General features: G+C 41.7%; 2 protein-coding genes across 6 annotated transcripts in view; one reads left to right on the top strand and one right to left on the bottom strand.

The window, feature by feature from the left end:
• The window catches only part of LOC129193629 (mitogen-activated protein kinase kinase kinase kinase 3-like), a 46998-nt gene extending 41244 nt beyond the window's left edge, over positions 1-5754 (top strand). For all 5 annotated transcript variants that reach the window (XM_054797990.1, XM_054797986.1, XM_054797989.1 and 2 more), the window contains one exon: positions 820-5754. In XM_054797990.1, coding sequence (XP_054653965.1) covers positions 820-907 — 88 coding nt within the window. In that variant the 3' untranslated portion in view covers positions 908-5754. The remainder of the gene's footprint in view (positions 1-819) is intronic.
• arhgef33 (Rho guanine nucleotide exchange factor (GEF) 33) lies at positions 4070-22901 on the bottom strand. The gene is made up of 17 exons (XM_054797991.1): positions 22761-22901; positions 19340-19644; positions 17631-17677; positions 15241-15405; positions 14886-14989; positions 14656-14777; positions 14492-14578; positions 12789-12915; positions 12416-12548; positions 11265-11372; positions 10454-10546; positions 8881-9029; positions 7749-7915; positions 7234-7676; positions 6950-7165; positions 6373-6512; positions 4070-6296 (listed from the first exon to the last, which is right to left on the bottom strand). Exons 2-17 carry the CDS (start codon positions 19623-19625, stop codon positions 6191-6193), a joined length of 2493 nt encoding a protein of 830 aa, XP_054653966.1. The 5' UTR covers positions 19626-19644; positions 22761-22901; the 3' UTR covers positions 4070-6190.
• Between the last annotated feature and the right edge of the window lie 4508 nt (positions 22902-27409).

Below are 27409 nucleotides of genomic sequence, written 5' to 3'. Positions count from 1 at the left end.
GGCATTCGCCTCAGAAAACATGGCTTCTGTGCCTTCATTCATATTAGCGCATGCTGCGTCACAAAGCTGACTGCTCTGTATCCACTCACTAGTAGCCCCGCCTCCACAGAGAGGCTGAATGAGATGATCAAGGCCTCACTCTTTCCGTTCATTCCACTATAGAGCCAATGTGCACAGGCAGATGTAGAGGGAATCCTCTTGTCATCCAGCCTGTGTGGCACGGAGGGACGAGCAGATGAAACACACACGCATACGTGCACATGTCAATTTATCATCATATTTGTCATAATCATCATATTTTTTTGAAGTTCGTCCACACAGTTCCGGATCAGTAAATAGTTGCATCTACTGGTCATGTGACAGCAACAGGTCAGTGACGTCATCGTTTTCAGAAAGAAGCAGGTTGCTTGTCTACACAGTAACGACAAGCTGCCGTTTGCAGATTTTCCCACTCTGAAAACTTTTGTCAAAAAGCACCATTTCAGGGCACCCGGAACGCCCTTTCCGCGTGGATGAAAGGCTGAAACGCGTTTTGACCTGAAAACATTTCCGTGTGGATAACAGTTTAGACATCCTGCAAGTGTGTTTGTATGTGGACCAAGATATGAGTTGTGTTGGGGGTTTTACCTTGTAATGATGACATTTATTGAAATATTTGTGTGTTTGTGGACAAAGCCTAATAGTTGTATTATAATACTGCTCTTATAGGCTCTGATGTCTTGGGTGGGCTGAGGGCTCCCTTAAAATCTTGCTACTTCACTCGCATTTGTTTTTGTCATAGAAAAAGCAACTAATCTGTGTGTATGTGTGTCAATTTAGGGTGGTGGTGCTGGAGAGTCGGCCGACGGACAACCCGACAGCCCACAGCAACCTCTACATCCTGGCAGGCCATGAAAACAGCTACTGACACACAAACACACACAAACATGCTAACAACTCGCATAAGGAGCCTAGCAACTAGCAAGGAAGCGCGCAAGGCCCTGAGTGACACGCACGAGGCCGCTCCGCACCCCCTCCCTGCAAACCCCGCCCCTTCTTTTCACCCCTCTCACCCGACCTGCAGTGCGGTCGGCGTCACTGAGAGACGAGCAGTGCTGGAGAGGCACCACGGTGCGTTTAAAGGTGACGGCGGCGGTGGTTTGAGATCTATTTCCCACCCCCCCAAAAAAGTGTAGAAACATCCTGCTCGTGAAGCCCCGCCCCCCTTACCGTCCCTCCCCAGCACGGAGGTGTGTCCTCCACAACCCTTGTACTACTAGTCGTACACATCGTGCTACTACTGCGGCCTGCCATCTTGCACAGACCCTAAGCCTCCTAACGATCCCCCTTCTCTCTCACGTTTATTTATTGTGGCATGACGTTAACCACCGGGACGACTCTCCTGTTTTTCTAACAGGACAACTCCAAAAAAAGAAAAGAAAAGCTTTCCCACCTCCGCTTAGCAACGGCCGTCACCACATAAGTGCTTAACTGATGTTTATTTAATGGATGTACATATAAATGTAGTATTTTTGGACAGATATGAACACTAAACCTGCTCGTGTAGTTAGGCGTCTGCGTAGTTGCTCTGCACAAACAAGCAAAGACTGACAAGGGGAGGAGGCAGGGCGGTACGGTAGGTCACTTCCTGGTTCCCCCGAACATGTGACGAGGAAGCAGAGACCCCGCCCGGTCTCCTCAGATGGACATTTTGTTTAAAGGATAAGATTGGGACACACAATGAACAACAACGTGTCACCATTTCACTTTTTTTCTGCTATTTTTTAAAAACCTTTTTATGCAGTTCTCACAAGGCTTCTTTTTTTAATGCTTTTTTTAATTCTTTGAACCACTGGTGTTAAACATTTGCACAGAGAAAGAGGTATTTGTGAAAGAAATGTGACGTCATTTGAGTGTGCGTGTGTATGTGTGCGTTTGTGTTATAAATGTGCACATCTTGTTATAGCATCAAAACTGTCGGCACTAAAAATATGCAAAAAAAAAAGTTTTTTTTTTTTCTATTTAATGAACTCCTCTGCCTTTTTCTTTTTTTTATTATTTTAAAATTGTTCTTTTGTTTTTTAATCTCTTGGATGTCTCACTCAACAGGTAATGGAACACTCCTGCTCGCTGAACGCTAAATGTAATTCTATGGATAAATAGCCAACATTTAATCTCCATTTTCAGCTTCTCTGTAAAATAGTCAAACAAATAGAAAGACATTTTTTTCTATGGAGACAAATTGTAATTGTTTTTAGAGGATTTGAAAAGGCCGTCGTCTATGTAACACTGTGATGCACTCAAACACTAATGTAGCGTAAAAAAAGAAGAAAATATAGCATTGAAAATACAGAAATCTTACAGTAGAAAGAAAAGCAAAGCACAGGTGGAATATTTTTATTTGCACAGTGAGTAACACCTTCACATCAGTGGCTAACAGTCTAAATACCGTATTTCCTCATCTAGTGGCTGGGAGCATTTGTTTTATTTTTAAAATTTATTTAGTATTTCATTTGTAAATGAAAGCCTCCACCTTGCTATTTTTTTTGGGGGGGGGGGGGGGTAATATTACATAATTTAAAAAAATCACAAATTCATCACTTATTCATATGTAAATAATTTAGGGGTCCATGATAATTGAGCCGATATGAGTAAGACCCATAAATCTGACATTAAAAATGGCTCCGATAACCGATAATTTCAAAAAATGCTCCAATGAGACGAGATTACCAGTACTGTGCTGGTGGTGAGCAAATCAAGCGCTTCCTTTTACTCCTACCTGTGACGTTAACGGCCTGTCGTAACTTCCCCTGAGCTCACAAACATTCACTGTTTTTCAGCGACATATCACGTGCTAGTTGTTCCAAATGCTGCACAATGAGGGGGAAAAAAACAAAACATCGAGGACACAAAAACCTCATCAGCCACCTGAAACACCAGCATCGCTACGACGCATGACATGTTGTGCACAGGGGTTTCAAAAGTGCAAAAGGTTCGCAAGAGACCTCCGTGGCGGCACACCGACTGCTCGGAGTGTGTGTCCGAATACGGCACACCCTGCTGGGCCACCAGGTAGGACACAAGAAATTAAGTCACTCACACGTATTTCACTCCTATGGCCGTGCCTCTTCGTCCTGGCGCCGTGCCGCTGTAGTGTAGCATTTTTGTATGCTTGTAAAAACATACTACTACAGTACTCCTCCTGTTGCAGTCCTCCTTCGAACCGAAGATTCATTTACAATCTAGCAAGCAAGCAAGCTAGCGACGACACAGGAGACACGGCAGGGCGGCACAAAGAAGATTGATTGACAGCCAATCAAGGCCCGTAACAGCGTTCATACGCTCTAATAAAAAAAAAAAAGAAGCACTAAAAAAATTCCACCAAACAGCGAATCCACGATAGAGCGAGAGAACACTATATTACAATAGAGTATTATACCAAATTTGAATACATCAATTAATAACTCTAAATGTTTTTGTCCAACAAACGCTGATCCGTCTCGTTTGTTTCCAATCCTTAATTATCTTCAGAGTTACATTTTTTCAAGCTGTTGCCCCAGAATTCTCTTTAAACTCCACCTGCAACTTCAGCTTTCCAAATGCCACGTCCAGCCATAGTGAATGGAATTACAGCCACCGAGTTAAGAACCTACTTGTTCCCCGAGGGAGGAAAAAAAACAAGGCGCCAAGAGTTTTTTCACCTCGACGTGCACTCAACTACGCAACTACTATAGAGCGAAAGCCACTATATGAGGAATTACGGTATTGTGCAACATTTTATGGCAGCTGTGAAATATAAGCCTGAAGTAAAGTGAATTCAATTGTCAAGAACTTGTTTTTCTCCAATGCGCCAGCTTACAAGTTAAGACTGCAAAATGCTGCAGCGTTGACAAAAAAAAGTGCTGTAATGTCGCCCTCCTGTGGTGCTGACGAGTAATGACATGATGCGAGTGAGAAATTAAATTCAAATCTTTTGCCACTTGCACGTTGCTTTTAGCATGTTTGCATGGCATTTGTGCGTGAATGATACAGAAGTTTGTCGGTCAGCTCAGTTTTTTTTAAACGTTTCTATTTGCATTCATTTTTATCGTTCATGTCTTCTAAGGTCACATTGCCACCTTTTCTTTGTAGTTACTTTTTTTTGTTTTGTTTTAATGTCTCACATTTCATGTCGTAGATGAAACAAATATGGGATTTTTGTCCGATCTGTGACAAAAAAGTGAGACATTCCACGGAAATATATTGTCTTCTGTCACAAGAAAAGACAAGGTTGGCCTTAATGTTTTTCATTTTGTTCAAAATGTGAACACTATTCATTCTTTACTCCCCATCTCAACACAAACTCACACTGATTGTCCTTGTGGCTTCTTTCACGTCTCCCACACACACACACACACACGTTGTTTGTTCATGATACAATGCGCACGTTATGACATGTACATAGTGTAAAAAAAATTTCAGAAATTGGGTTTGTTTTACATACTGTATAATTGCCTATATTTTGTTGCGGAAGTGTAACAGATTTATGAGACGAGAGGTTAACATTAAAAAGAAGGACGTTGACGCACACACTTCACCTGGTCTGGTTTTTGCTTAGCATCACAATCGAAAATGAGATAAAATGTTAGGATAGTCAGTAAATATTTATACAGCATTTATTTGTAACTGTCACGTTTCACATGTTTATGTTTGGAAAATTTAAAGCAAAAATCTAATATTTGACCTTCATTTCACATCTTTCAACTTCTAACAAATATGTCTTTTAAAAAGTTAGCTTGAATACATTCAAACATATGACATTATGATATATGAGTATTAGGGCCACATTGGAATAAAAAAAAAATCAGCGATTTCGAGAATGAAGTCGTACATTTGCGAGAAAAGTCACAAAACGTACAAAAAAAAGTTGTAAATTTACGAGAATAAAGTCGCTAACTTATGAGTCACATAAGTCCCCCCCCCCTTTTCATAGCTGTCTCAGGCAGTGCCTGTTACGAAGAAGTATTAAAATAATCTGACTTTTCGAGAATAAAGTCGTAAATTTACGAGGAAAAAATGATAACTTTATTTTGCAGGCATTGCCTGAGACGGCTATAAAAAGGGGAGGGACCGTTGGCATTGGGCATGAGCCGTGGGCGGGGTAAGCAAGGCGGAAGTGAGAAGGGCTAGCCATGCTAATCTGTTTGCTGCCATGTCATAAATAAAAGCTTGCCTGAAGCAAGAGGAACGTTTCCTTCCTTCCTGAAGAGCTATGCTCTACATTCCCTCTGACACGTATGATACGTAATATTACAACTTTATTCTTCTAATATTACGATTTTGTTTCTCGGAAATTTACGAGTTTATTCTTGAAACCTCCGATTTTATTTTTTTTTTTTTATGTGGCCCTGATGCTCCATCGTACAAACATATGCATAAATATATGATGATGTTAACACAAAAAAAAAATCGGAGTGCCGGTTAATGGCACGTAAGGCTGGATGGCGTTGCAGATGAGTTCAAGTTAAACTGCAGCCGGTAGCGGTTATGATTGCGTAGTACACTAGAATGTTTTTCAGAAGGACTACGCTGTGTTAAAATGCTCACAACACCAAAAAAAACAAAGTATAAGTACTCACTTGAAACATTTCTGTCATACTGCTGTCATAGATAAATAAACAACTATGAAATAAAGTGATTTTGACACCAAACACCCCCCCGCCCCACCACCGTGACGTCACTGGTCACTGCGAGAACACGTTGTGGGAACCAGATTCAAACACATGCGGCCATGAACTAAGCAGAGTCAAGAAAGCAAGATATTTACAACAAAAATACAATGGTAGCATTACTGATATTGTGTTGTGATGAGTAAAAAATGGAGTGGACTGCAGCTTCGGGGTGGGAATTTCAGGCATAAATGTCACTTGCTCCTCCTCCTCCAATTCCAGAAAAAGTGACGATTAACTGCTTCAACATTGGAGCGCACTTCTAACACAGGAAATACGCATTCAAAGTTATTTTTCACTGCGAAAATAACAAGATGAACATGTGTTTTGGTGTCATGAGCGCTTTAAACCTGTGCAAAAATCCAGACATAGTCAGTCGGTGGTGCTAGCTAGGGTTTTAGCTGTTTAGGGTTTTTGTAAATGGACAAAATGTCTTTGCAGCATGTACACAGCAATACTGGTTACTAAAACCCGACAATGATTATAATTGTAATGTCGGGCCTTCACACCGCAGTACCTCTGTTCACGTCCACCAATTTGGAATTTTTCCCTGCGTCCTTTTCACTGTCTTGATTCTCTGCAGCCTTGTCTTTCTTGTCTTCGCCGCCTCTGTTAAGACAAGCGACAAGGAAGTTCAATGAGGACCGTACTAACTAAGAAGCGTGTTGGCAGCAGCGGTTCTTACTTCTTCTTGAAGAGTTTCTTGAAGGAGCTCCTGAAGCCTCCTTTGTCGTGCTTGCGGCTCCTCTCGCTGAAAGCGGTCTGGTTGTTCTCCTCGGCCCCGCCCCTCCACATCGGCTCCTCCCCCCAAGGCTGCATCCCGTCCTGGCGAGGAAGTGAGTTAAGAAATGTACAGTTGTATATCTGTTAGCATGTTCGGTTAATTTTGTTGTATTAGAGGAGTGGTTGTAAGTTGTTTTCTGTCATGACCACTCATTCTCTAGGTAACGTGAAGAGGTCAACTTGTGAAAGTAGTCAGTTTCCAAAAAAAAAACTCCCAAAGTTGATCAGATGCTGACATATCGATGCGCTAACTTCACTAGCCCAAGGGAACCTCACTCCATTCTCCAGTTTGTTGTAGTCATTACAGTGGGCTTTGCTAACTTCCTGTTTACTTTCCATTTCTACCTTAGCCTGTCTCGGTAGCAAACTCGTCAGGCCCTCTGCTGGGTGATCCAAGTAGTGAAATTCGTTCTGCTGAAAATTTTTTTTTTTTCATGACTGATTCATTTCTCAAAAAGTGTTGTGAAATGTGTGGTCACCGTGCCCAGCAGCCCGTGAAGGTCCTCGCTCTGCTTCTCGGCGGCGTCCTTCCTGTTCCCGGGGGAGTTGTGGCTCTTTCGAGATGGAGTGGGACACCCCTTGCTGCCCTTGCTGCCTTGGCGCTCCAGCTTGGCGTGGCTGCCCACTCCCACCCTCTGCTCTGACAGGAGACCTCCGTCCATCGCCAGGCTGTCCATCTGCAGGCCGTTCAATGACTGGACGCCAGAAGGGACACGAAATGATGGGCGCGGAATACTTGATAGCTGGCATAAAACAAGCTCACCTTGCTTTTTTTGCGCTGGCTGGCCTGGAGGGGGCGGTGATGATTGTGTCGCATGAGGACAGCCTCATCCGGCGACACGCACCCTCGGTTGGGATGTTTGTTGTATCCGTTTCCGAAGATATCCCGGTTTGTGGACACGTTGGTCACCATGGCGTGGTGCGACAGAGTCACGGGGGATTTAGGACACTTGACAAAGGCGATGTCGATGGACGAGTCGGAAGAGGCGGAGGAGCAACGGTCGAACATGGACACATCGTGAAGGGAGCTTCTGTCCTCCTCGTAGAGACTGTCCATCCCAGGAGGATCCGCAGGGAGCAGGAATTCCTCCAGTGCATCAGCGAGAGCGGAGCCTGGTTGGACCTGACAGAATTCTGACGGTCTTGATGGTGGATGGTGCTGGCAGGGTCGCTCAGACACTTCGCTCTCTGGGATGCAACCAAGACCTGGACGACAAAAGATGGGTACAACGTCAGAGCCAACGTTCTACGCGTGATTCTCGAGTGTTGGCTGCAGACCTTTGCGCTTCCGTGAGTCCACGTCAGGACTGTAGTACTGGAGCTGGGAAGGCCACTCCGGCTCATAAGAGTTAGTTTCAGGGTCCCGATCCCAGTCGTGGACGCGATGGGACTGAATCTGCTCCAGGAGCCGCTGCTTGCTGTATTTGGCCTGGCTGGCCTGGTTCCTGTCAGGGATTGTTTTGTTTTTTTTGTTATCTGCACACAGAAATGTGTATCGTCCTGCCTCTGCTACGACTCGAGAAGATTCTTTTCACACTGCCAAAGCTGAATTGTTGTACCTATCCAGGTATACGCTTATGCAGGGGCCCAGGGGCCCAGGGGCCATTTACGGCCCATGGATGTGTTTTAATGGCCCTCGGCACATGTGTGATTTAACAAGAAAATGAAAGAAAAAAAAAATAAGTAAAAAGATTAAATATTAAGCCAGCAATGTCAGAACATTAAGACAAAAATAGCATCAAGGTGAATAGATATATATATATTAAAGACTGAAATATGTCATTTTTTAAAAAGTTGTACTATTATAAGAAAGTTAAAAAAAGAAAGAAAAATTAGGTTAAAAAGTAAAAGTTATGGTGTTACGATAAAGTCAAAATGTTTTGAGAATAAAGACATTACAAGGAAAAAAATGTATAAAAAAGCTGAAATATTTGTAAATATTTTTCTAAAAAAAAAAAAGGAAAAAGCAAACAAAAAATGCTAATAAAATAATCTAGGAGGAAAAAAAATTCATACTGATAATATGCTTTGTCACAGATAACACAAAAATATAAAAAAGGCTTTGCATTTCTACATGAGTTTTACATTTTCTAAATGTAAACGCGGCCCCTGCATCCTTGCATTTTTCAGTATGCGGCCCTTGGTGGAAAAAGTTTGGATACCCCTGCTCTTAAGCATCTGATGTGCCAATTTTTACAATTTTGCAAAAGAGGCTTCTCATACCACTGTCAACGGTGGAAAATTTCCAGGTTCACTTCACTTGGAAACGCTGCGAGTACCAGAGTAGATACAACACAGCTGTTGTGAGGCCTTCCATTGTCCTCAACAGAAATGCTGTAATCCCCTCTTTGGCGTCATCTCCACCAATGATGTCTTTAAATTCATTTCATGTTTTGTTTTACTTCCTGACCTCTTGACTTCCTTGCGGTTGTGCAGCAGGAGCTCCTGGTTGTGTTGGAGGAGGTGCTGGTACTGACTGGAGAAGGTGCGGAACTGTTGGATGCACACCAGCAGCAGGTAGTAGTCGGGGTGGGCGGCCTCAGTCTGCCTCAGCAAACCCTACATGCACACAAGTTTACGTGCATGTGCCAGAGATGTTCACAAGGCTTGAGTTGAGTCGAGTCTGACGTCTCTCTGTGTATGACTTAAGTCCGAGTCGCAAACTCGAATCTCTGCTATGTACAGTGGAACCTCGGATAGTGTCCGCCCCGGTTAGCAGGTTTTTCCTGTAAATGTCGAAAATTTACTCCAAAATGTTGCCTTCGGTTTACATACTGTACGTTTTCCTGTTAGCGTACAATACGGGACAGACTAAAACGCAATCTAATAATCCTTAATGACCCCAACCCTGGTTGAAATGATTCATCGTAGCGGTCATCTCACTGATTTAAAGGGAGCGTATTCAGCGGGTTCCTCCAGCTGTCTGCAGGGTGCCGACATTCGAACGTGCTACAAGCATTACATCCCGCCTCTTCCTGCTTTTCACTACATAAGCTACGCAGATGTAACACGCACGCGCACTAGTTATGTCAGCTAAAGATGGCAATTTGGCTAAGTTTAGCTACTAATGTTAGCTATCATTGAATGTACGGCCTATCGTAACACAACTTGAATGTCAATTGTTGATGCTTTTGTGTGTGTGTCGCCACGGACATGTACTGTACGTGCGTACCAACATTATTGGTTATTTTATTCGGACCGAATGAAGATTTGCTTTGTATTTATTTTATTCTTATTCAAATTTTTTTTTGTATCTCTCCTATCTTGCCTTGTTTGTTTTAATTTTTAAGTAATTTTATTACGACACTTTTGCAGAGCTGCTGGAAATGTGAATTTCTCTTGGAGATGAATAAAGTACCAATCTATCTATCTATAGTATCTCTAATTTAGCTATTTATGTTAGTAATGCCTAAATGCTAAGCTGTTACTATTTATCTACTGTTACTAAATGCTATTACTATTTATACATAAATGCTGTAGCACTTAGAGATTTGAAATGGAACGTGCACTACAAACAAAATGTATTATTACAATCGTAATTCCATGGATGGTAGAATGTAAGCTTATGAGACAAATAACGAGACAATAATCAGTGAATTGGTTATTTTCCCTCTTTCAGGGAGGTGCCGCAAAGTGAATTAAAAAAAAAAAAAAGAGATATTTTTCCTGTAAGATGATCGATCAATAATAGTGTAAGTTAATAATAATAAACATTGTAATTGTTTATAATTGTATTGCAAAAGTTGTTTATTATATTTTTTTTAGCCTACTTTCAACTGTTGAACCCTCCAAAAGGCGTACACCATAATTGAACGGTATTGTTGATTAATACTCCTTCACGCCAGCATAATGTGTGGTTGAAATTCTAGAGTCCACATTTACTGTACCTCTTTGGTTCTATTCCAGTCCAGTCCAGTCTAGTCCAGTCCAGTCTAGTCTAGTCTTTCAATCAAGTCCGGATGCTTTGTGTGCATGCGTGTCACCTGCAGCAGCAGCAGGTATTCTGGAATCCTCTGCACGGGTTGGAGAAGCAGCGTGTGCAAGGAGGGATTGGATTCGTCACCCATGACGTCGCTCTTCAGAGGACGACGCAGGCCAATCGGAGCAAGGGGCCGGCGCAGGTTTGACCAATCGGGAAGAGGAGACGAAATCGGTTAGAGGCGTTTCTCACTGCACGCACTAAAAGTTCATAAAAACACGCCCCAAATGTCTGTTAAAATGTGATTTAAATGTACTTTAAGTAAAAAAACAAAAAATATGACAAATAGGCTGTGAAACATGTAATCCAGCCTCATGACGTAGAGTTTTGGCCGTATGTCACTTCGCTGTGTAAAAGACACACGCAAATAAATGTGATGTGAGCGCTCGGGATGAAAGGTTCTTCTGGTACTACCTCCAAAGGTAGCATACATTTCCAAGTCAACTTCGCCCCTCCATTACCTGTGGAAGACCTCACAGGTGTCATCCTGCCTCTGTTATGACTCTAGAGCCCCCTTTCACACTGCCTTTAATAACCAACGTCATTTTTTCTGTCTCGCTATTCTGTATCAATAACATCGACATGGCAATTTTCCACCATCACAGGCTAGGGTCAAAACAGCGTCTGTGTAAAAGCAAATACCAGACACATAACGTGACAGACGTATCCAGCTTTGCTGGGTTCTGTGTGAAAGGCACAGTGAATTATGACGGCTTGTTATGTTTCTAATGGGGGCCTTTTACTGTCTATTACACAGGGGCTCGTGTAGCCTCAGGGCCCCGACCGCAGCTCATCCATTTCTGTTTATGTTTTACCTCCAGGAAGGTGGACGACTTGTTGACGTTGGAGGCCAGCGTGGTGACGACGGCCAGACAGTCTGGGAGCTCCTTCAGGTAGGACGCGTACAAGTCCAGAAAGTCACTCTGCACGCAAGTTAAAGTCACACACACACACACACACACACACACACACAGCAGATGACAGTGCTGTCTAGAGCTATCTTGTTTTTTATGTACAATAAGCATCATTGTCTTCCAACTCTGCTGGAATTTGACATTTGATTGTGGATCGGCCACGGCCGCCAAAGTGATTCTGATTCATTCGATATGGAGAGTCATGAGGAGGCCGAAACATTTGACGTCAGCACATTCACATTGACTGGTTGCTTGTGTTTAGATATGATTACAGATACAGTACACGCATACAATAATGTTACAAGCTTAGGTGAACACCACAAGACTGTACTGTAAAGTCTTATTTTGAAATATTTAATATTTATTTTAAAAATTTAATTTGACATTGTTGGATTTTTTTTTTTATTTTGTTCAATATTTGTAACACTTGTTCAAATTTTTTGTTAGAAGATGATATTTTTAGATTTTTTTAAAATGTATTTTGTCTTCTTTAGCGCTTGTTCCCAGGTAATTTGACTGATAAGAGCAGTCAACAAGTACACTGACTAAAAAGGCTGCTTAAAGATGGCTGCCCTGGAAGAGCCAGGCGCGGCTCTGGCTAATATTCAACACTTACTCGTGCATAATATGTATTAGTCAATACATGTTTCATTTAGACCAGGGGTCACCAACATTTTTTCTTGTGAAAGCTACTTTTAGAAAATGAAAATGGCCACGAGCTACTCATTTTTGTAGAAATGATTTTCATACCTTATTTCAACCCAAACAGATCAAATATGCTTGTTTTACCAAAACAGTCACAAAATGCTGGTATCCACAACTCACATTTTATGTTTCACAATACTTTTCTTTCTAGTGTTCTCACATTATTAACTGAAAACCTGAATGAAAAGCCGGCTTGCGGGCACCTCATGTGGTCGTGGGGGGCTACCTGGTGCCCGCGGGCACCACGTTGGTGACCCCTGATTTAGACAATAATGTGTTTCCACTGGCATCAGTCGATGATTGTCTGCATTGTAATGCAGTGGTGTAATGTACTGCACAATACTTGCCTCTTTGCTGGTGAGCTTCATGAATATATCGCCCATGATGCCTTGCCACTGGCACCTGAGGATGCGCTCCTGGAGGGTGTGCAGGAGGTCCACATGCTGCTGGATGAGGAACCTCAGAGAGCTGGGAAAGGGACTGAAAGTAGAAAGTCGTTAGCAAGCACGTTTGGTCAAACCATTGCATAAAAATGCAATCATTAGATGCTGATCCACTGTTGCACCTTACAAAGGTGCTTTTGTGCACCAAAAGCAGCAAATACTGCATTAGCAAGCTACTTATTATATTTAGTCATTTCCTGTGCCCCTCTCTCGGTCCCAGCGCCCATATGCCCACTTTAATGGCATTTTGAAATATTTACTGTGCTCTTGTTTTTACCGTTTGTCTTTGGCAGTGAGCGCCTCCGACCCGTTGAAGGAGATGTTGGCCTTCAGTAAGAGCGACAAGTGAGACACATAGATCCTCTCCGACTCCAGCAGCTTCAGGGCAGCCTGCTGTCTCAGACCTGCACACCACAAACAAACAACAATACAAAGTAAAGAACCACACGTTTTAATGTCCATTAATATGCTTTCAAGGAAAACTGCAGTCTTTTTGGAATGCTGCCCATCATCCACAATCCTTATGTGAGACATGAACACACGTCTTTTTCTTTTCTGGGCATTCTAAAGATATAAAAACAGATAAAAAGAGACAGCTCAGTACTGCACGTAATGGGATACACCTCCAACAAGGTTTTCTGGTTTTATATACATGCTGAAACCGTGTCGTAACAGGTGCATTCTTTGCCATATTTTGCTCCTTTGAAGCATTACTGGAATGTTCTTCCTGGGTGCATTGTTTTCACATGGCATAGAAAGGAACGCCTACACCGAGCATTAACTTTTCCAAATTCAAAAACAAAAACACAGCAGCAGTGGCAGCAGCTCCAATATGTAGCGTTACCTTTTGGCAGTGGCCTGAGGCATTGTGAGCGCAGCGCGCGAGTGTGTGGTGAAGCTAGTCGCTAGCCGGCTAGTAACTGGTAGCTAGCCGGCGTGGCAAGGTGTCAGTACGCCAGTAGCGTAGTTCGATTGGCCTAACAATGTTAATAATAATAATAACAATGTCCCTGTAGCGTTAGCTTGGTTAATATGCACGTCACATTATATGGAAATGGAGCATTGTTGGCGCTTTTTGGAGTTTTTTTCCGCTTCATAGGCGGAATAGGTGTTTCCCGTTACGTGCATTCTTAGCCGCGTCTTTTTGTACTTTTATACCTTTTAGAGTGCACAGAAAAGAGAAAGACGTGTGTTCATGTCTGATACAAGGATTGTAGATGATGGGCAAAATTTTTAAAAACATGTTGACTTTAATGTAATGTGTCCCTATGATGTATTGCAGGGGTGTCCAAAGTGCAGCCCTGGGGACCATTTGCGGCATGCAGCTTGTTTTTATTTTTATTTTTTATCTTTTAAGTATCATTACTACTGGTAAAAATACAGTACAGTTTACACATACAGTAAAATAAAACTAGAACAAATAAACAAGGCAATACATTCATTGATTTGTCGCCTACAACTGTGTTATGTACATTTTTTGACCGACATTTAATTGCTTTTAGGATGTTTGACAAGCAGAAGGTCAGGTTTAAGTGTACTTGCTTTGGCAAAGATCTTTGTGTGCAGCCCTTGGTGAAAAAGTTTGGACACCTAATGTTTTCTCTTTATTTTTTCTCCACGATATTTCTGTAAAAACATGGCCCCTCTGTTTCATTTAATTTTTTTTATTTTAATTTGCTGACGTTTCATTCAATTTCATTTGATCTAATTTAATTAAATGTGATTCAGTATTTCATTCAATTTTATTTTATTTTTTATTTATTTTACTCAAATTGAATTTAATTTTATTGTATTTGATACATTTTCTTTCATTTCATGATATTCCATTTGTATTTTATTGTATTTCATTTTTTTTATTCAATGTAATTTAAATGTTCATTGTAGTTTTAAAACTTGTCTCTCGTATGCGGTTGTGTACATCACACACAATTTTTGCGTATTGTGAGCATATTACATGTTTTTCGTGTGTGTGTTTTGTACTGTTTTCATTTGGACTGTCAGGCATGTCTGTGTCCTCTCTGCCGTTCCTGTCCCGCCCCCACACTGGGCTTTTGGCCGAGGCGGGCGCTACAACAAATTGACAAAGTTAAGTTTATGATTGAATTATGTCACCACGTAGCTTTGAAATCACCACAAACACCGACTCTGTGTAGACGCGCTCCTCTGTGGCGACTCGCCAAAGTAGCGCTGAATGATGCTGAGGTCTGATTGGCCGAGGCGATCGTCCTCTGGTGATGTCAGCACGTCAGACTTGGAATTCTTCCTGCTTTGGGATCCATTTGTATACGTTACAGCAAGAAGCTATCAGTGTGCATTTGGAGCTATTATGATTCATTAATATTAATAATAAAAACTCCATAGAGTCTTGCTTTACCTGTGTGAGTTGCTGGGCTTCTTCAGCTGTTCCACCTGCTGGATCACCTCCCTCTGTCTGCTGGACACATACTCCATGTGGAGCAGGGCAGCACTCAGCTCCTCCTGCAAACACACCGCAGATCAGAGTCCAGATGTGTGTCCGGATGAGTGTACAGACTCATGTTAGGTTATCAATGTGTGTGTGTTATGAATGTCCACCTTTGCATGTCTAAAATAGTTGCCTTCCTGTCTAATATATTACGTTACTCTGCTGCTTCAACTGAGTCAGATGCTCTTCATTAGCTTGCTGCATTAAGAATAGTGTGTGTGTGTGTGTGTGTCTCCCTAGGGTCACTTCATAGTGTCTCCAGCACCTTGAAAGTATTGAGCGAGTTCTTCAGGCCCATAATCTTATCATCCACATCAGTCTGGTGGGCCCGCAGCTTCTCCTCCAGCCTGTGGTCCATCTGACGCAGCCCACAAAGCTCCGCCAGGGAGCCACGAAGTCCCTCACGCAGCTCCGCCACCAGGCCCTGCAGCTGCGTGGCAACATGTCATCAGGACATAGTAGAAACAGTATGACACAATGCAGTAGTACAAATGATGCACATCATTACACATTCCTATAACACATCAATGTTTTTATACGGTGTCATGTTCACAGTGCCATCTGTGGCTTCGGTCTCAGTTGGGCCATGACTGAGTTAGTGAATAAGACCATACTGTCTCTCTGTTTATCCGCCATCTCTCCCTGCGGGTCATGTGAGAGACATCAGGTGGAGGCTGAATAGAAGCATGTGCCTCGCTCTTCCTTTTTGACGCTACCTTCATGTCCACTGCACCGCAGAGATCAGATTGAAGTTGTACTCATGAGTGAGTCTGCCCAAGTGGAACTCGTGTGTGCTGTGTGTGCATGCTATACTGTATAATGGATGCATCGTCTTAGCAAACATTTTCTTCTTCTTATGACGTTTTCTTTCATGCGTTCTATGATGCACTTCCTTCCAGTGCCGTGTGGTTCGTCACTTGTTTCACTTTATTCTTCTTGTCGCAGTAAATACATTGATAGATGACTCAAGCAAAGAATCAACCAGTCAGTCTATAAATCAATAAATCCATTAATAAAATAACCGACCATGAAAGTGAAGAATCAATTCAACCAACCAAGAATTTCCTTCAGAATAAAATATCTAACCAACCAAATAATCAATCCATTAACCAGCTAAACACCAACCACATCATCAAGCCATTAATAAATGTATCAGTCAGTCAAGCAACCAGATACCCTACAAACCAAACAATCAATCCAATCATAAAATAGCAGACAGACACCTGAAGTCTCATTTGACCATCCAAACACCCAAGCAACCAAGTAATTGAGCAATCAACTTATCAAACAACCTACCAGCAAAGCAATCGATCCACTAACATGACATAATCAACCAATCGATCCAACACATCCATCAATTAAATAGTTAACCAAACATATCATTTACTTGACAAACCCAACCACCATCCAGCCCAACCAACCAGTCAATTCATCCAATAATTACTGAACCAACCGAGTAATCCAGTGACTAACAAAACCAACCAATCAATCAACCAAATAAGCAAACAATAATTTATCAATCAGTCAAACAACTGACAAAATCAAATAATCCAATATTTGCATAACCAACCAACCCATCCATCTATCAAACAATCAACCCATCAATTAAATGCTTGCTTAACCAACCAAAGAATCAATCAATCGACGAACAAACGACCTGTTCAACCAAGCAGTCAATCAACCAAAAGATCAAGCAATCAACAAATTTATCACCAACTAATCAACTAAAAACACCAAACGTCAGTCAATCCGTTAATTACATGACCAACCAACCAATCAATCAACCAAATGGTCAAGCGATCTATTAATTGATCCATTGGTCAACCAATCTCTGTCTCTCTGCCTAGCTGTCTATACTGTATATCTGTCTGTCTATATGTCTGTCTATGTGTCTGTCTATCTGTCTGTCTATATGTCTGTCTATATGTCTGTCTATATGTCTGTCTATATGTCTGTCTATCTGTCTGTCTATCTGTCTGTCTATATGTCTGTCTATATGTCTGTCTATCTGTCTGTCTATATGTCTGTCTATCTGTCTGTCTATATGTCTGTCTATATGTCTGTCTATCTGTCTGTCTATATGTCTGTCTATCTGTCTGTCTATATGTCTGTCTATCTGTCTGTCTATATGTCTGTCTATGTGTCTGTCCAGCGGTCTCGCTGTTTATCCAGTTGTCTGTCTGTATAACTTTCTGTCTATTCTTAAAATGAAAGTTATGCAAGGAAGTGTGATGACGAGCCTTGACATCACATCATGAGACACTGAGTTCCATTGAAAGTGGGAGAACATGACGTCTCCACGCCACGTGTCCAACACCTCACTTCTTCCTCTGTCTCTCTTCTCACCAATTTATGTCTTCCTATTACTACAAGCATTCTTTTTTTTATACTAGAAAGATATGTCCATTTGTGATGTCACACCACAACTCATCCAAGCGTGCCTTTTCTGGACATGCTGGAGCAGAAACGGGCCTTCACCAAAGTGTTCCCTCAAAGTTGGAAGCATAGATAATAATACACGACTGGACTCCACACAACCTTCTGATATATTATTTAGATGAAGTGAATACTGTAGTGTAAAAACATGCATGTTAAGGATAATTCCAGTGTCATACAAACACACAATTTAAACAGATAACATAAAGATGTTATTACCTGAGCTACCTCCAGGTTAGCCTCCTCCCCTGTGTCTTCTTCCTTGTCTAAAGAAATAACAACAGATGACATGTACACACGTGTTTGTTTCATGATGCACGTGCAGAAAATACTCTTCGTCACAGCGTCTTCTACACACATTCATCATCATTAGCCTGCTTGGAGGCCTGCATGCATGTGCAAAGCATGATTTAGTACATGTTTGTCTTTCCAGTGTGCGACATTAGCCGCTGCACACAAAACCCCGCTTGTTGTGTGAATGTCAAAGCATGTGAAATACACGCTTAACACTCACGCTGCCCGTACGGGGTGTTTCCCTCGGGAAACGCAATGTAACCGTACTATACTGTCATGTACTTTACTGTACTTTGCTGTAATATACTGTGGGCTGACGTGAACACTGCAAAAGGAAGATACACCGTGTCTTACATTACATTACATTACATTACAACGCTGCTATCAAGATGTGCTGTTAAAAGACACTCGGCTTTTCAGTTTGGAGACATTTCTGGACCTGGAAAAGATGCAATCAGTTACAGTCGCGTGTCAAGCTTGAGCAAGAATGGTTGAAATCCATGGCCGCCATCAAGCAGAACGTCTTTGCAACTAATTATCCATAAGTCATTGAGCATTTGTCCACAACCCATAGCTGATGCCACAAATGTCATTTAGACTTCCATGACTGTGCCTGGGAACACAAACATTAGCCCATAAGAGCAGTGGTTCTCAACTGGTTTGGCTGCGGGAACCACCATCACCCCTCAATGGCGAGTGGCGACCCAAATTGTGGGAATTTTTCCCCATATATCTTCTATTTTAAGGAGCTGTTTTCAACACAGCTGAGATGCTGTCTCTGTATGGCTCGCTCTTCTCCAGCAGATATCTACAGCTGTGTGTTGGACTGTCTCCACTCACTGTACGCTCCTCTCCCACTCAAGCTTGACAGTCGCCCAGAAACATGGCAGGCACCTCACAGCGGCGTAGCAAGTGAATAGCGTAGACAAGAACTGAAGCTGCATTCACAGACATCGGGTCATTACATTATTTTTACATTTTTCCCAGGCAAAGACCAGCAACCCACTGAAAACGGCTCTGCAACTCACTTTTGGTTCCTACCCAGCAGTTCAGAACCACTGCATTAGAGAACATATACTCCTGTTGGTATAATGCCGTTATTTGTCATTTAAAAGGCACGGTACATGGACAAAAGTATTGGGACACGCCTCTTAATCACTTAAATTATCAATAAGGAATCCTTAGCTGCGCCTGAATTTTAGTTCTTCACCCTCGCAAGACACTTTGGACAAGTCTGACTTTGGGGAAGACCCTTTTGTTGTTGCCCGTGCACAAAGTAAGGTCCCTCAAGGCATTCTTAGAGACGTTTTGGTCTGGAAGAACTAGAACCACTCTGTCCCAGCTCCAACATCAGTGACGACTGACCTCACAAACGGGTGACAAAGATGAACATCTCCTCGCCATATTTCAAGCTTTTCACTTTCCTGTATCTGGAATGTGTCCCAACACTCAGGGACATGTCAGTCAAACAAGGTTTTGTTGTTAATATCTGTGAGGTCAAACATAACTACTTCCATGCTTTGATGTTGTCTGTTTATTATTTACGACAACAGTGGCATCATTGCTTTTAGCTGTAGCTTGCATTTTATTCTAAGTTGTACTAGTAATACTTATCTTATAAGTTAGTTTTGTACCTATTTTGTCTCGTGACATGTCTTCTCTAGAGTCCTCTGCTTCTCGCTGACCTTCCTCCATGTGTGTTTCAGTCTTCCTGGTGCAGCGGTGGTTCAGTTCTTCCGATGTCAGATGTTCAGTCCACTGTGCTGTCCTTCTGTCTCTGTGAAGAAGACTGGTTGGACGCTGAGTTGACTTTCCCTCCAAAGCATGTGAGTCCTGTGATTTGTCTTGTGTGCACAAAAAGCTCCTTGTGTGCAGCGAGACATCACACAGTGTCTTCATGTCCCTGCACTCACACTGCATGTCGACTTGGTCTGCCTCACTGTCCAAATGTATTTGGAGACAAAGAGCGTCTTACTCCAAACTTTAGGAAAATCAAACATTCACAAGTTTTGCAGGCAGGGCTTGAAGGAGTAATATTAGCAGTCAAAGTACTTCCTTCCCTCGTTTCAGGTTTTTCTTCCTTCCTTTCTTTCTTTCTAGCTGTCCTCCAACTTTACTCCCTTCTTTTGTTCTTCCTTCCTTCTTTCCTTGTGTCATTCTTCATTTCCTCCTTTCTTCCTTCCCCACTGCCTCCCCTCCCTTACTTCCTTGTCTCCCTCCCGCTTTCTCCTCCTTTCTTTACTTCTTCCCTTCCTTTTTAATGCCTTCCTTTGTGCCCTCTTTCCTCTTTTCCTTCTATTTCCCTCCTTTTGACCTTCCTTCATCCCTTGATTTTTTCTTCCTTCGCTTCTTTCTTTCTTTCTTTTCCAAACTTCCTCCTTTATTTTGTTCTTCTGTCCTTCCTTGATTCTTTCTTCCTCCTTTTTGATTTGGTTCCTTTTTTTGTTTTGTCCTTTCTTTCTACTTTCCTTCCTGCTTTCTATTTTTATTTTTATTCCCTTCCTCTTCCTTTTTCATTTATTCCTTCCCCCTTCCTCCCATCCTTTCTTCATTCTATGTGGGGACTTAAAAGTGAAAGCAGATGTTGTTCTGAGCTTCCGTGCGGCAGCGGGTGCTGCTCCGCTGGTCTGCACTGCTTCAAAGCAGTCACACGGGGTCAGTGTGGAGTCAGCTCCCGTGGCACACGAAGAGCATAGTGGATCCACGCATCCATGAATCACACAACCGTGAGGTGCGATGCCACGGGGGTGGATCACAGGGCGGCATCTAAAACGCAAATGTTTCTTAATCTTCACGAAATGACTAATTACACTCGAGTCTCATTCGGACTCGGCCAGTTACCTGTCAGTGTGTCAGAACGTGTGATGGAAGAATGTTGTGTGGTAAGTTAAACAAGTAGCCCTAACTGCAAGATAAAAGGTGGAGGCTGGAGGCGAGTCCAGATGTAATTATTACGCTGTCTAGGCTTTGAGAGGCGCTGGCCGAGATTAAATATTACAATTATTTTATTTTGATGAAGTGATGGCCGATTTTAAATGAACAAACCAAGAAACGTGTTTATGTGTACTTCAAAACTTAATGAAGGTGTTTTCACTCACTTCACATCATAGGAGGAGGAGAAACAGGATCAGCCCCTCAAAGCTGAGGCGCTTGTTGTTGTTTTTTTAATGCCAATCTTCAGTAAAGACACAACTGCTACCTGGTTGATGCTTTTTCTTTTTTGTTTTTGCACGTTTTAATTTGTGTTTTGTTGTGTGGTGTTTTGTTGATGTTGTGTTGTTTGATTGTAAATAGTGAGAAATGTGCATGCAGAGACCTTGTCTATTGAGACAGGTTTTTGTTTTTGTCCTTCCATCCATCCATCCATTTTCTTCCACTTATTTGGGTCCGAGTCACGGGGGCAGCAGTCTCAGTAGGGAAGTCCAGACCTCTTCCAGCTCCACCGGGAGGACACCAAGGCGTTCCCAGGCCAGCTGTGAGACATAATCCCTCCCGTAAACATTTGATATCATGGATTTTTTACATTAGTAATTCATTTTACACAATACACATAATTTGGTAATTAATTAAGACAAAAAATCTGTGGAGCCACATGGGAGTCGAAAGAGCCGTCTCTTTTCAGTGAGCCGAGCGGAAAGAATGGCTCTCTGAAAAAAGCCAGAATTTCCATCACTAATGTCCACCTTTCTTCTTCGCTTCTTATTCTTTCCCTACCTTCTTTCTTGGTTTTTGTGCATAAGAGGACCTCTGCTGGTCAACATTATGGATGCACCTTCAACAAACACAACGCAAGGCAACTACAACTCTTATTTAACACATTACGATCAGCCCTCGTTTATCGCGGACAATTGGTTCCAGACCCGACGGCGGTAAGTGAATTTAAGAAAGTGAAAGTAGGATTCAATATTAATAAATGGAATATTTTGGTGGGGCCGCACGGTGACCGAGTTTTTACATGTTGGCCACACGATCACCAGATTGGGAAGACCTCAAATCTCCGCTTGGGCATCTCTGTGTGGAGTTTGCATGTTCTCCCCGTGCGTGCGTGGCTTTTCTCCGGGTACTCCACTTTCCTCCCACATTGTGTTTGGTTAATTGGCGACTCTAAATTGTCTATAGGTGGGAATGTGAGTGTGAATGTTTTTTTGTCCATACCCCGCCTTTCGGCCAAGGTCAGCTGGGATAGGCTCCAGCATACCCCCGTGACCCTAATGACGATAAGCGGCATAGAAAATTGATGGATGGATGGAAAATTTTCGTTGTTACAACATAGAAAACCTGTTTATGGTTTTAACGTTATTAGAGCCTCGGAGACATGAAATAACACCCCTATAGTCACCTTTACACTCCTATTATTCTTTGTTTACAACACGTTGCTCAACTGTAATGGCTACGGGATCACTGCAGGGACGTGAGCCTCTCCGATTCACTTTTTCTAAACTTGAGGAAGGGTTTTGAATGGAGTGGGGAAGAAGGACAAAATAAGAAGCCAAAAACTTACCACTTCCATACAGAATGGGAGAACTTGTTTTCACTATGTTATGTCGGACATGCCACAACTGACTCCATGCAGTGTGAAGGTAGTTTAATCTAACGTCATGTCTCATTACTGACTCCTAGTGACCAGGATACTACATATCATTAGTCTTTTTTCAAGATTCAAGATTCAAGAGAGTTTTATTGTCATGTGCATGGTTTTGACTAATAATTTGACTAATAAGCCATAGTCAACCACTAAGTTCATTCATTTTTGGGGGGAAAAAAACGAGATTGAATGAGGGAGCGATGTTTGAACCGCGATAGCAAGGTACGTCTGTGTATGTATTCATATTATATGACTTTGTTAGGTAGCTCAGTTTGGCCGTATGTGTGAGTTACGTGTGAGTGTGAGTGTGTGTGAGATGCTGAGGGAGGATTTCCTCTGTGGTTGGCATCCCCGTCGGAAAAACACACAAAGAAGTGTAAAATGTGTGTGTTTTTAGAATAAGCTTCAAGTTTGGTCTTCAGTGACATTGTACTATTCGTGTTGTGTGATGATGTGTACTTGTTGCGCACTTGTTGTGCTGCTGCTGACGTCACAACACCGCAGTGGTCTCACACGGGACACACCTGCAGTGTCACCACACGTGCATGTCTTGGCTTCACACTGCAGCCCGCCAGGTGCAAACACTCATGTGTACATGTGTGGCGTGTGTGTGTGTGCCTGCCTGCTTTACCACATTATGCACACACACACACACACACACACACACACACACACACACGCGCACCTGTGGCATCTCAAACATACGATGCTCTGAGCTGAGGGAGGAAAAAGCAGCAGCGTTGTTCCCTTCCTGAGTGATGTTACACCATGTCAGTGCAGTGTGTGTGTGTCCTCTGGAAGTGTCTAAAAAGAGAAAACAATCACAGCATGACTGAGATTTTTATGAACAAGGTGGGCCATCTCCTGTTGCAGTACCGCTTTGTACCGCTGGAGGCAATAGTCAGCCATGCTTGACATTGACAATCAAACGTGAGCAATATCTTTGCATTAATTTCTTTCAACACATCTCTTGCACTGGGTGTCGCACACACACACGCACACCCACACACACACACACACACACACACACACACAGCTAACACCTCCCCGCCAAACCACTAACTCCACAGCATGTGCACGTATGTCTTCTTTTTTTCACATTTCTAATATGAATATGTCAGTTGTCAAAAAAAAAACAACCCACACGCTGTTTCACACCTTTGAGACCATAACCTTTCCAGCCTTTCCTCCTCGTGCCACACACATATGCGCATACACACAGACACACAGTGGAAAGTTGAAAAAAAAAAGGTTTGATATTTTCTAGCAAAACTTATTTGTTTTAAATATATATATATATATATACATATATATATATATATATATATATATATATATATATATATATGTATATATATATATATATATTTAATTTATTTTAGAAAAAAAATGCTTACTGGAAGAAAAGTAGAGAGAAAAAGTCTTATTTTTCAAGACAAAATGGGTTTTTTTTTCAGAAAAAAAGGTTTTATAAGCTAAAGAAAAATAGCAAAATAGCAAATGTGTTACAAGAAAAAATATGTAATCTTGCAACAACAACAAAAATTGTAACCTTGCAAATATAGTCATACTTTTTTGGGAAAAAGTAAAAAAAAGAACAAAGACGTATAGTTTTGCAGAAAAGCCACAAATATAAAAAAAAAAAATGTTTACGTTCTTGCGAATATTTTTTTTTTAAGTTACCTGTTTTAAGAAAAAAAAGGAAAAAAAGGAAAAAGACAGAAAAAACATACACGACTCTAATTTTTAGAAAGAAAGTCATAATTTGATGAGAATAAAGTTATGTATATATCGTTAAATTGTACCTTTTTGAGAAAAAAGTTGTATAAGTTTACAGTAGATTTCTGATTTTCACATGGTCTATGTTCTGGGACCACCAGCAAATGGCGAGTAATTGCAACACCCATAAAAATGTGTACTTTTGAGACGAGGGGATATTGAGGGACAAAGTACATAATCTTGCAAGAATAAAGTCGTATTTGTTTCAAAGATTAAGATTGAATTCCACCTTGAAAATTCATATTTTAACATGTGAAATTCAAAATCTTCCTTCCGCACGGCATGCATTCATCTGAGCCGATTATAAACCACCATAGACATTTTTGGAGAAAAATGCTATCATTTTTTTCCCAAAAGGCTATGACTTTATCCTCTCAGGTAATCCCTCGTTTATCACGGTTTATTGGTTCCAGACCTGACCATGATAGGTGAATTTCCTCAAAGTAGGATTCCTTCCTTATGAATGGAGCATAGAAAACTTGTTTACAACCTTCTAAATACAATTTTTAGCATTATTAGAGCCCAGTAGACATGAAATAACACCCGAAGAGTCACTTTTGCACTCATATTACCCAGTATAGTAAACATAATAATAGAAAATAACACATCTTAGATAGACATAGACTCACACGTTTGCGTTGACAGCACACTCAGTGGCTATTGTATTGTATTGTATTGTATTTGTATTTTATTTATCCCACAGCAGGGAAATTTACTTGTTACAGCAGCAAGCAAGACACGCAAGTAAAGAGTACAATGTAAAGAAATGCATATTGACTACAACATGGTTCAGGTGGTGCAGGTGTTATAGAGCCTGACAGTGTTGGGGTTTTTTTGTTATTGTCTCATCAATCTAACATTACTGCCACCTAGTGACCCGTGTAGAATATTACTCTGCTGCCGCTGTTTGTGGTTAAGAAGAAACTCACAAAGCATTTCAATGGCTTTATTAACAAGCAGAGAACACATATGCAGTGAACATTCACACAGGAGCTGCTGTCGGCCACAACTCACGCCAGTCACTCCCACTCTCCACACCGCTAACCATGCTAACACTCCGCTAAACACAGTCAACTCTAGCTAGCAGACATCACACACATCACTTCCCAGGCCCCGCTTCTTAAAGGTACACACAAGTCCCAGATGTTACACTACATATCTTCTAAATGCCTTATATTTGTATTTTCAATTTTATGCTTGAATTGCTTAAGTTATACCAACAATACGTAAAATTGGATTAAATATGCAATTTGTTGTTTTTTTTTTACAAATAATAGGCCGTAGTCAATCACAAAACTGTGATAATTTAGTAATTAATTTATTTTGAAAAACCCTGATAGATTGAGGCGGCAAAATTTGAACCACAAAATGGCGTGGGCCGACTGTATGTATGTTTTCAGTGTAAAACATGATTAGTCCATGCTGGCATTTTGTCTCATGGCTCCATTCTGACCTTTGACTGGATCAGTTTGTGTGCTTTAAGTCCCCACCCACCGCCTCCCACCCCCCTGTGAGTTTCTGTATTGTTACCGTGGAGAAGTTTGCTTTAGCCTTCCTGCGTTTTGTACAAACTGTGCACGTGGGGTGTGCACGTGTTGGTGTTTCACATGTCATTGTGTTAACAGTCCATAGCAGTATGTGCATACATCCAAAGTTTGTGGTTGCGTACCTCTTTTTTTTTTTTTATTTGCAATGTATTTTGATTTTAAGGACCTGACTAACATCTGCGGAGGGTGGGGGACACCTGCACCTGCAACCCCCTCTCTGCCATTTTTATGCATCCATCATGTGAGATCTACTAAAAAAAAAAACAAAAAACATGCACTTGAAAGTAAATGTAGCTGATGTGAATCAGGTGACAAAATGTCAGCAGGTCGTGTCATTTAGGCGAGTTCCTTTTTTCTTGTGTTTTTTTGCGACAACAGCAGCTGCTTTCTGTTTTGTGTTGCGCACGTGCGTGAAATAGGAAGGCGACACTAACTTGTTGGCATAGGTAATGATTAGCATTCAAGTCGTGGCTGCATACAGGAGCTATTTAACAGTCTCATTTACAAAGTATGCTGTGCAGCTGGAAGTGTGTATGTGTGTGTGTGTGTGTGTTTGTGGGAGGGGGGGTGTTTGTGCATGTGTGTGTCATTGTCTGCACAGTGACGCCACTCTGTCACTGTTGTTTAATCACACCAAAGTGAGAACAACTGTACTAGCACGCCTCGAGAGCGCTTCAGCACATGAACGAATGCACTTTACGCCGCACATATAATATAACTAAAGACTAGAGTCATCATTTTCGAGGAGAGAAAGTACTTTTTTTCCAAGTAAAGAATTGTATTTGGGCCACACGGTGGCCGAGTGGTTAGCATGTTGGCCACACGGTCAGGAGATCGGGAAGATCTGGGTTTGAATCTCCGTTGGGCATCTCTGTGTGGAGTTTGCATGTCCTCCCCGTGCGTGCGTGGGTTTTCTCCGGGTACTCCGGCTTCCTCCCACATTCCAAAAACATGCATGTTAGCTTAATTGGTGACTCTAAATTTTCCGTAGGTATGAATGTGAGTGTGAATGGTTGTTTGTCTATATGTGCCCTGCGATTGACTGGCGACCAGTCCAGGGTGAAGTCAGCTGGGATAGGCTCCAGCAAGTTTTATTGCTGTTATATCCGAGTTATATTAAGTAAAATGTAATTGTTGTTCGTAAAAGTTTTTTTTTGTTTGGTTTTTTTTACAAGTCAAGTAGAATTTTTGGGAGAACATAACTTCTGAGAATAAAAGTTGTATTTTTCCAAAAAAAGTTTTATTTTTCCAACAAAATATCCTTTTTTTTAACCTAAAAAGTAAAAATTATTAATTTTTTTTTCAAAAGTTCAAAGAGTCAAAAAAGTTACGAGCAGAGGAGGTACAGCAGGTCATCCAGAAACCTCCATGCCAGTCACTGCTGTTGTGTCCTTGGGCAAGACACTTGAGCCACCTTGCCTCCAGTGCTGCCCCCACTGGTCTATAAATGTGAATGAATGTTTGGTAGTGATCGGGGAGGTCTTTGGCCTGAATTGGCAGCTACGTTTCAGTTAGTCTATCCCAGGGCAGCTGTATGTACAGATATAGTTTACCACCACCAGTGTGGAGAGAATGAATAATGGTGAAGTGCTGTGGGTATCTTGATATCCACTGTATAAATCCAAATTATTATTATTGACATTAATGTAAGTCAAGTAAATGGAGCTCTGTCTCTCTCTGGCCAATGGAGTGTGGACGTGCTGGTTGAAGCTTTTCATCTGCAGCGGAGCAGTGCTGCAAAAGAACCTTTTCTTCGTGTGTGCCTCATAAACTGAAGCACAATGGGTGGTCAG

The sequence above is a fragment of the Dunckerocampus dactyliophorus genome, chromosome 14, assembly GCF_027744805.1.
Source record: "Dunckerocampus dactyliophorus isolate RoL2022-P2 chromosome 14, RoL_Ddac_1.1, whole genome shotgun sequence".
Classification (NCBI taxonomy): domain Eukaryota; kingdom Metazoa; phylum Chordata; class Actinopteri; order Syngnathiformes; family Syngnathidae; genus Dunckerocampus; species Dunckerocampus dactyliophorus.
This window is presented reverse-complemented; position numbering and strand designations above follow the sequence as displayed.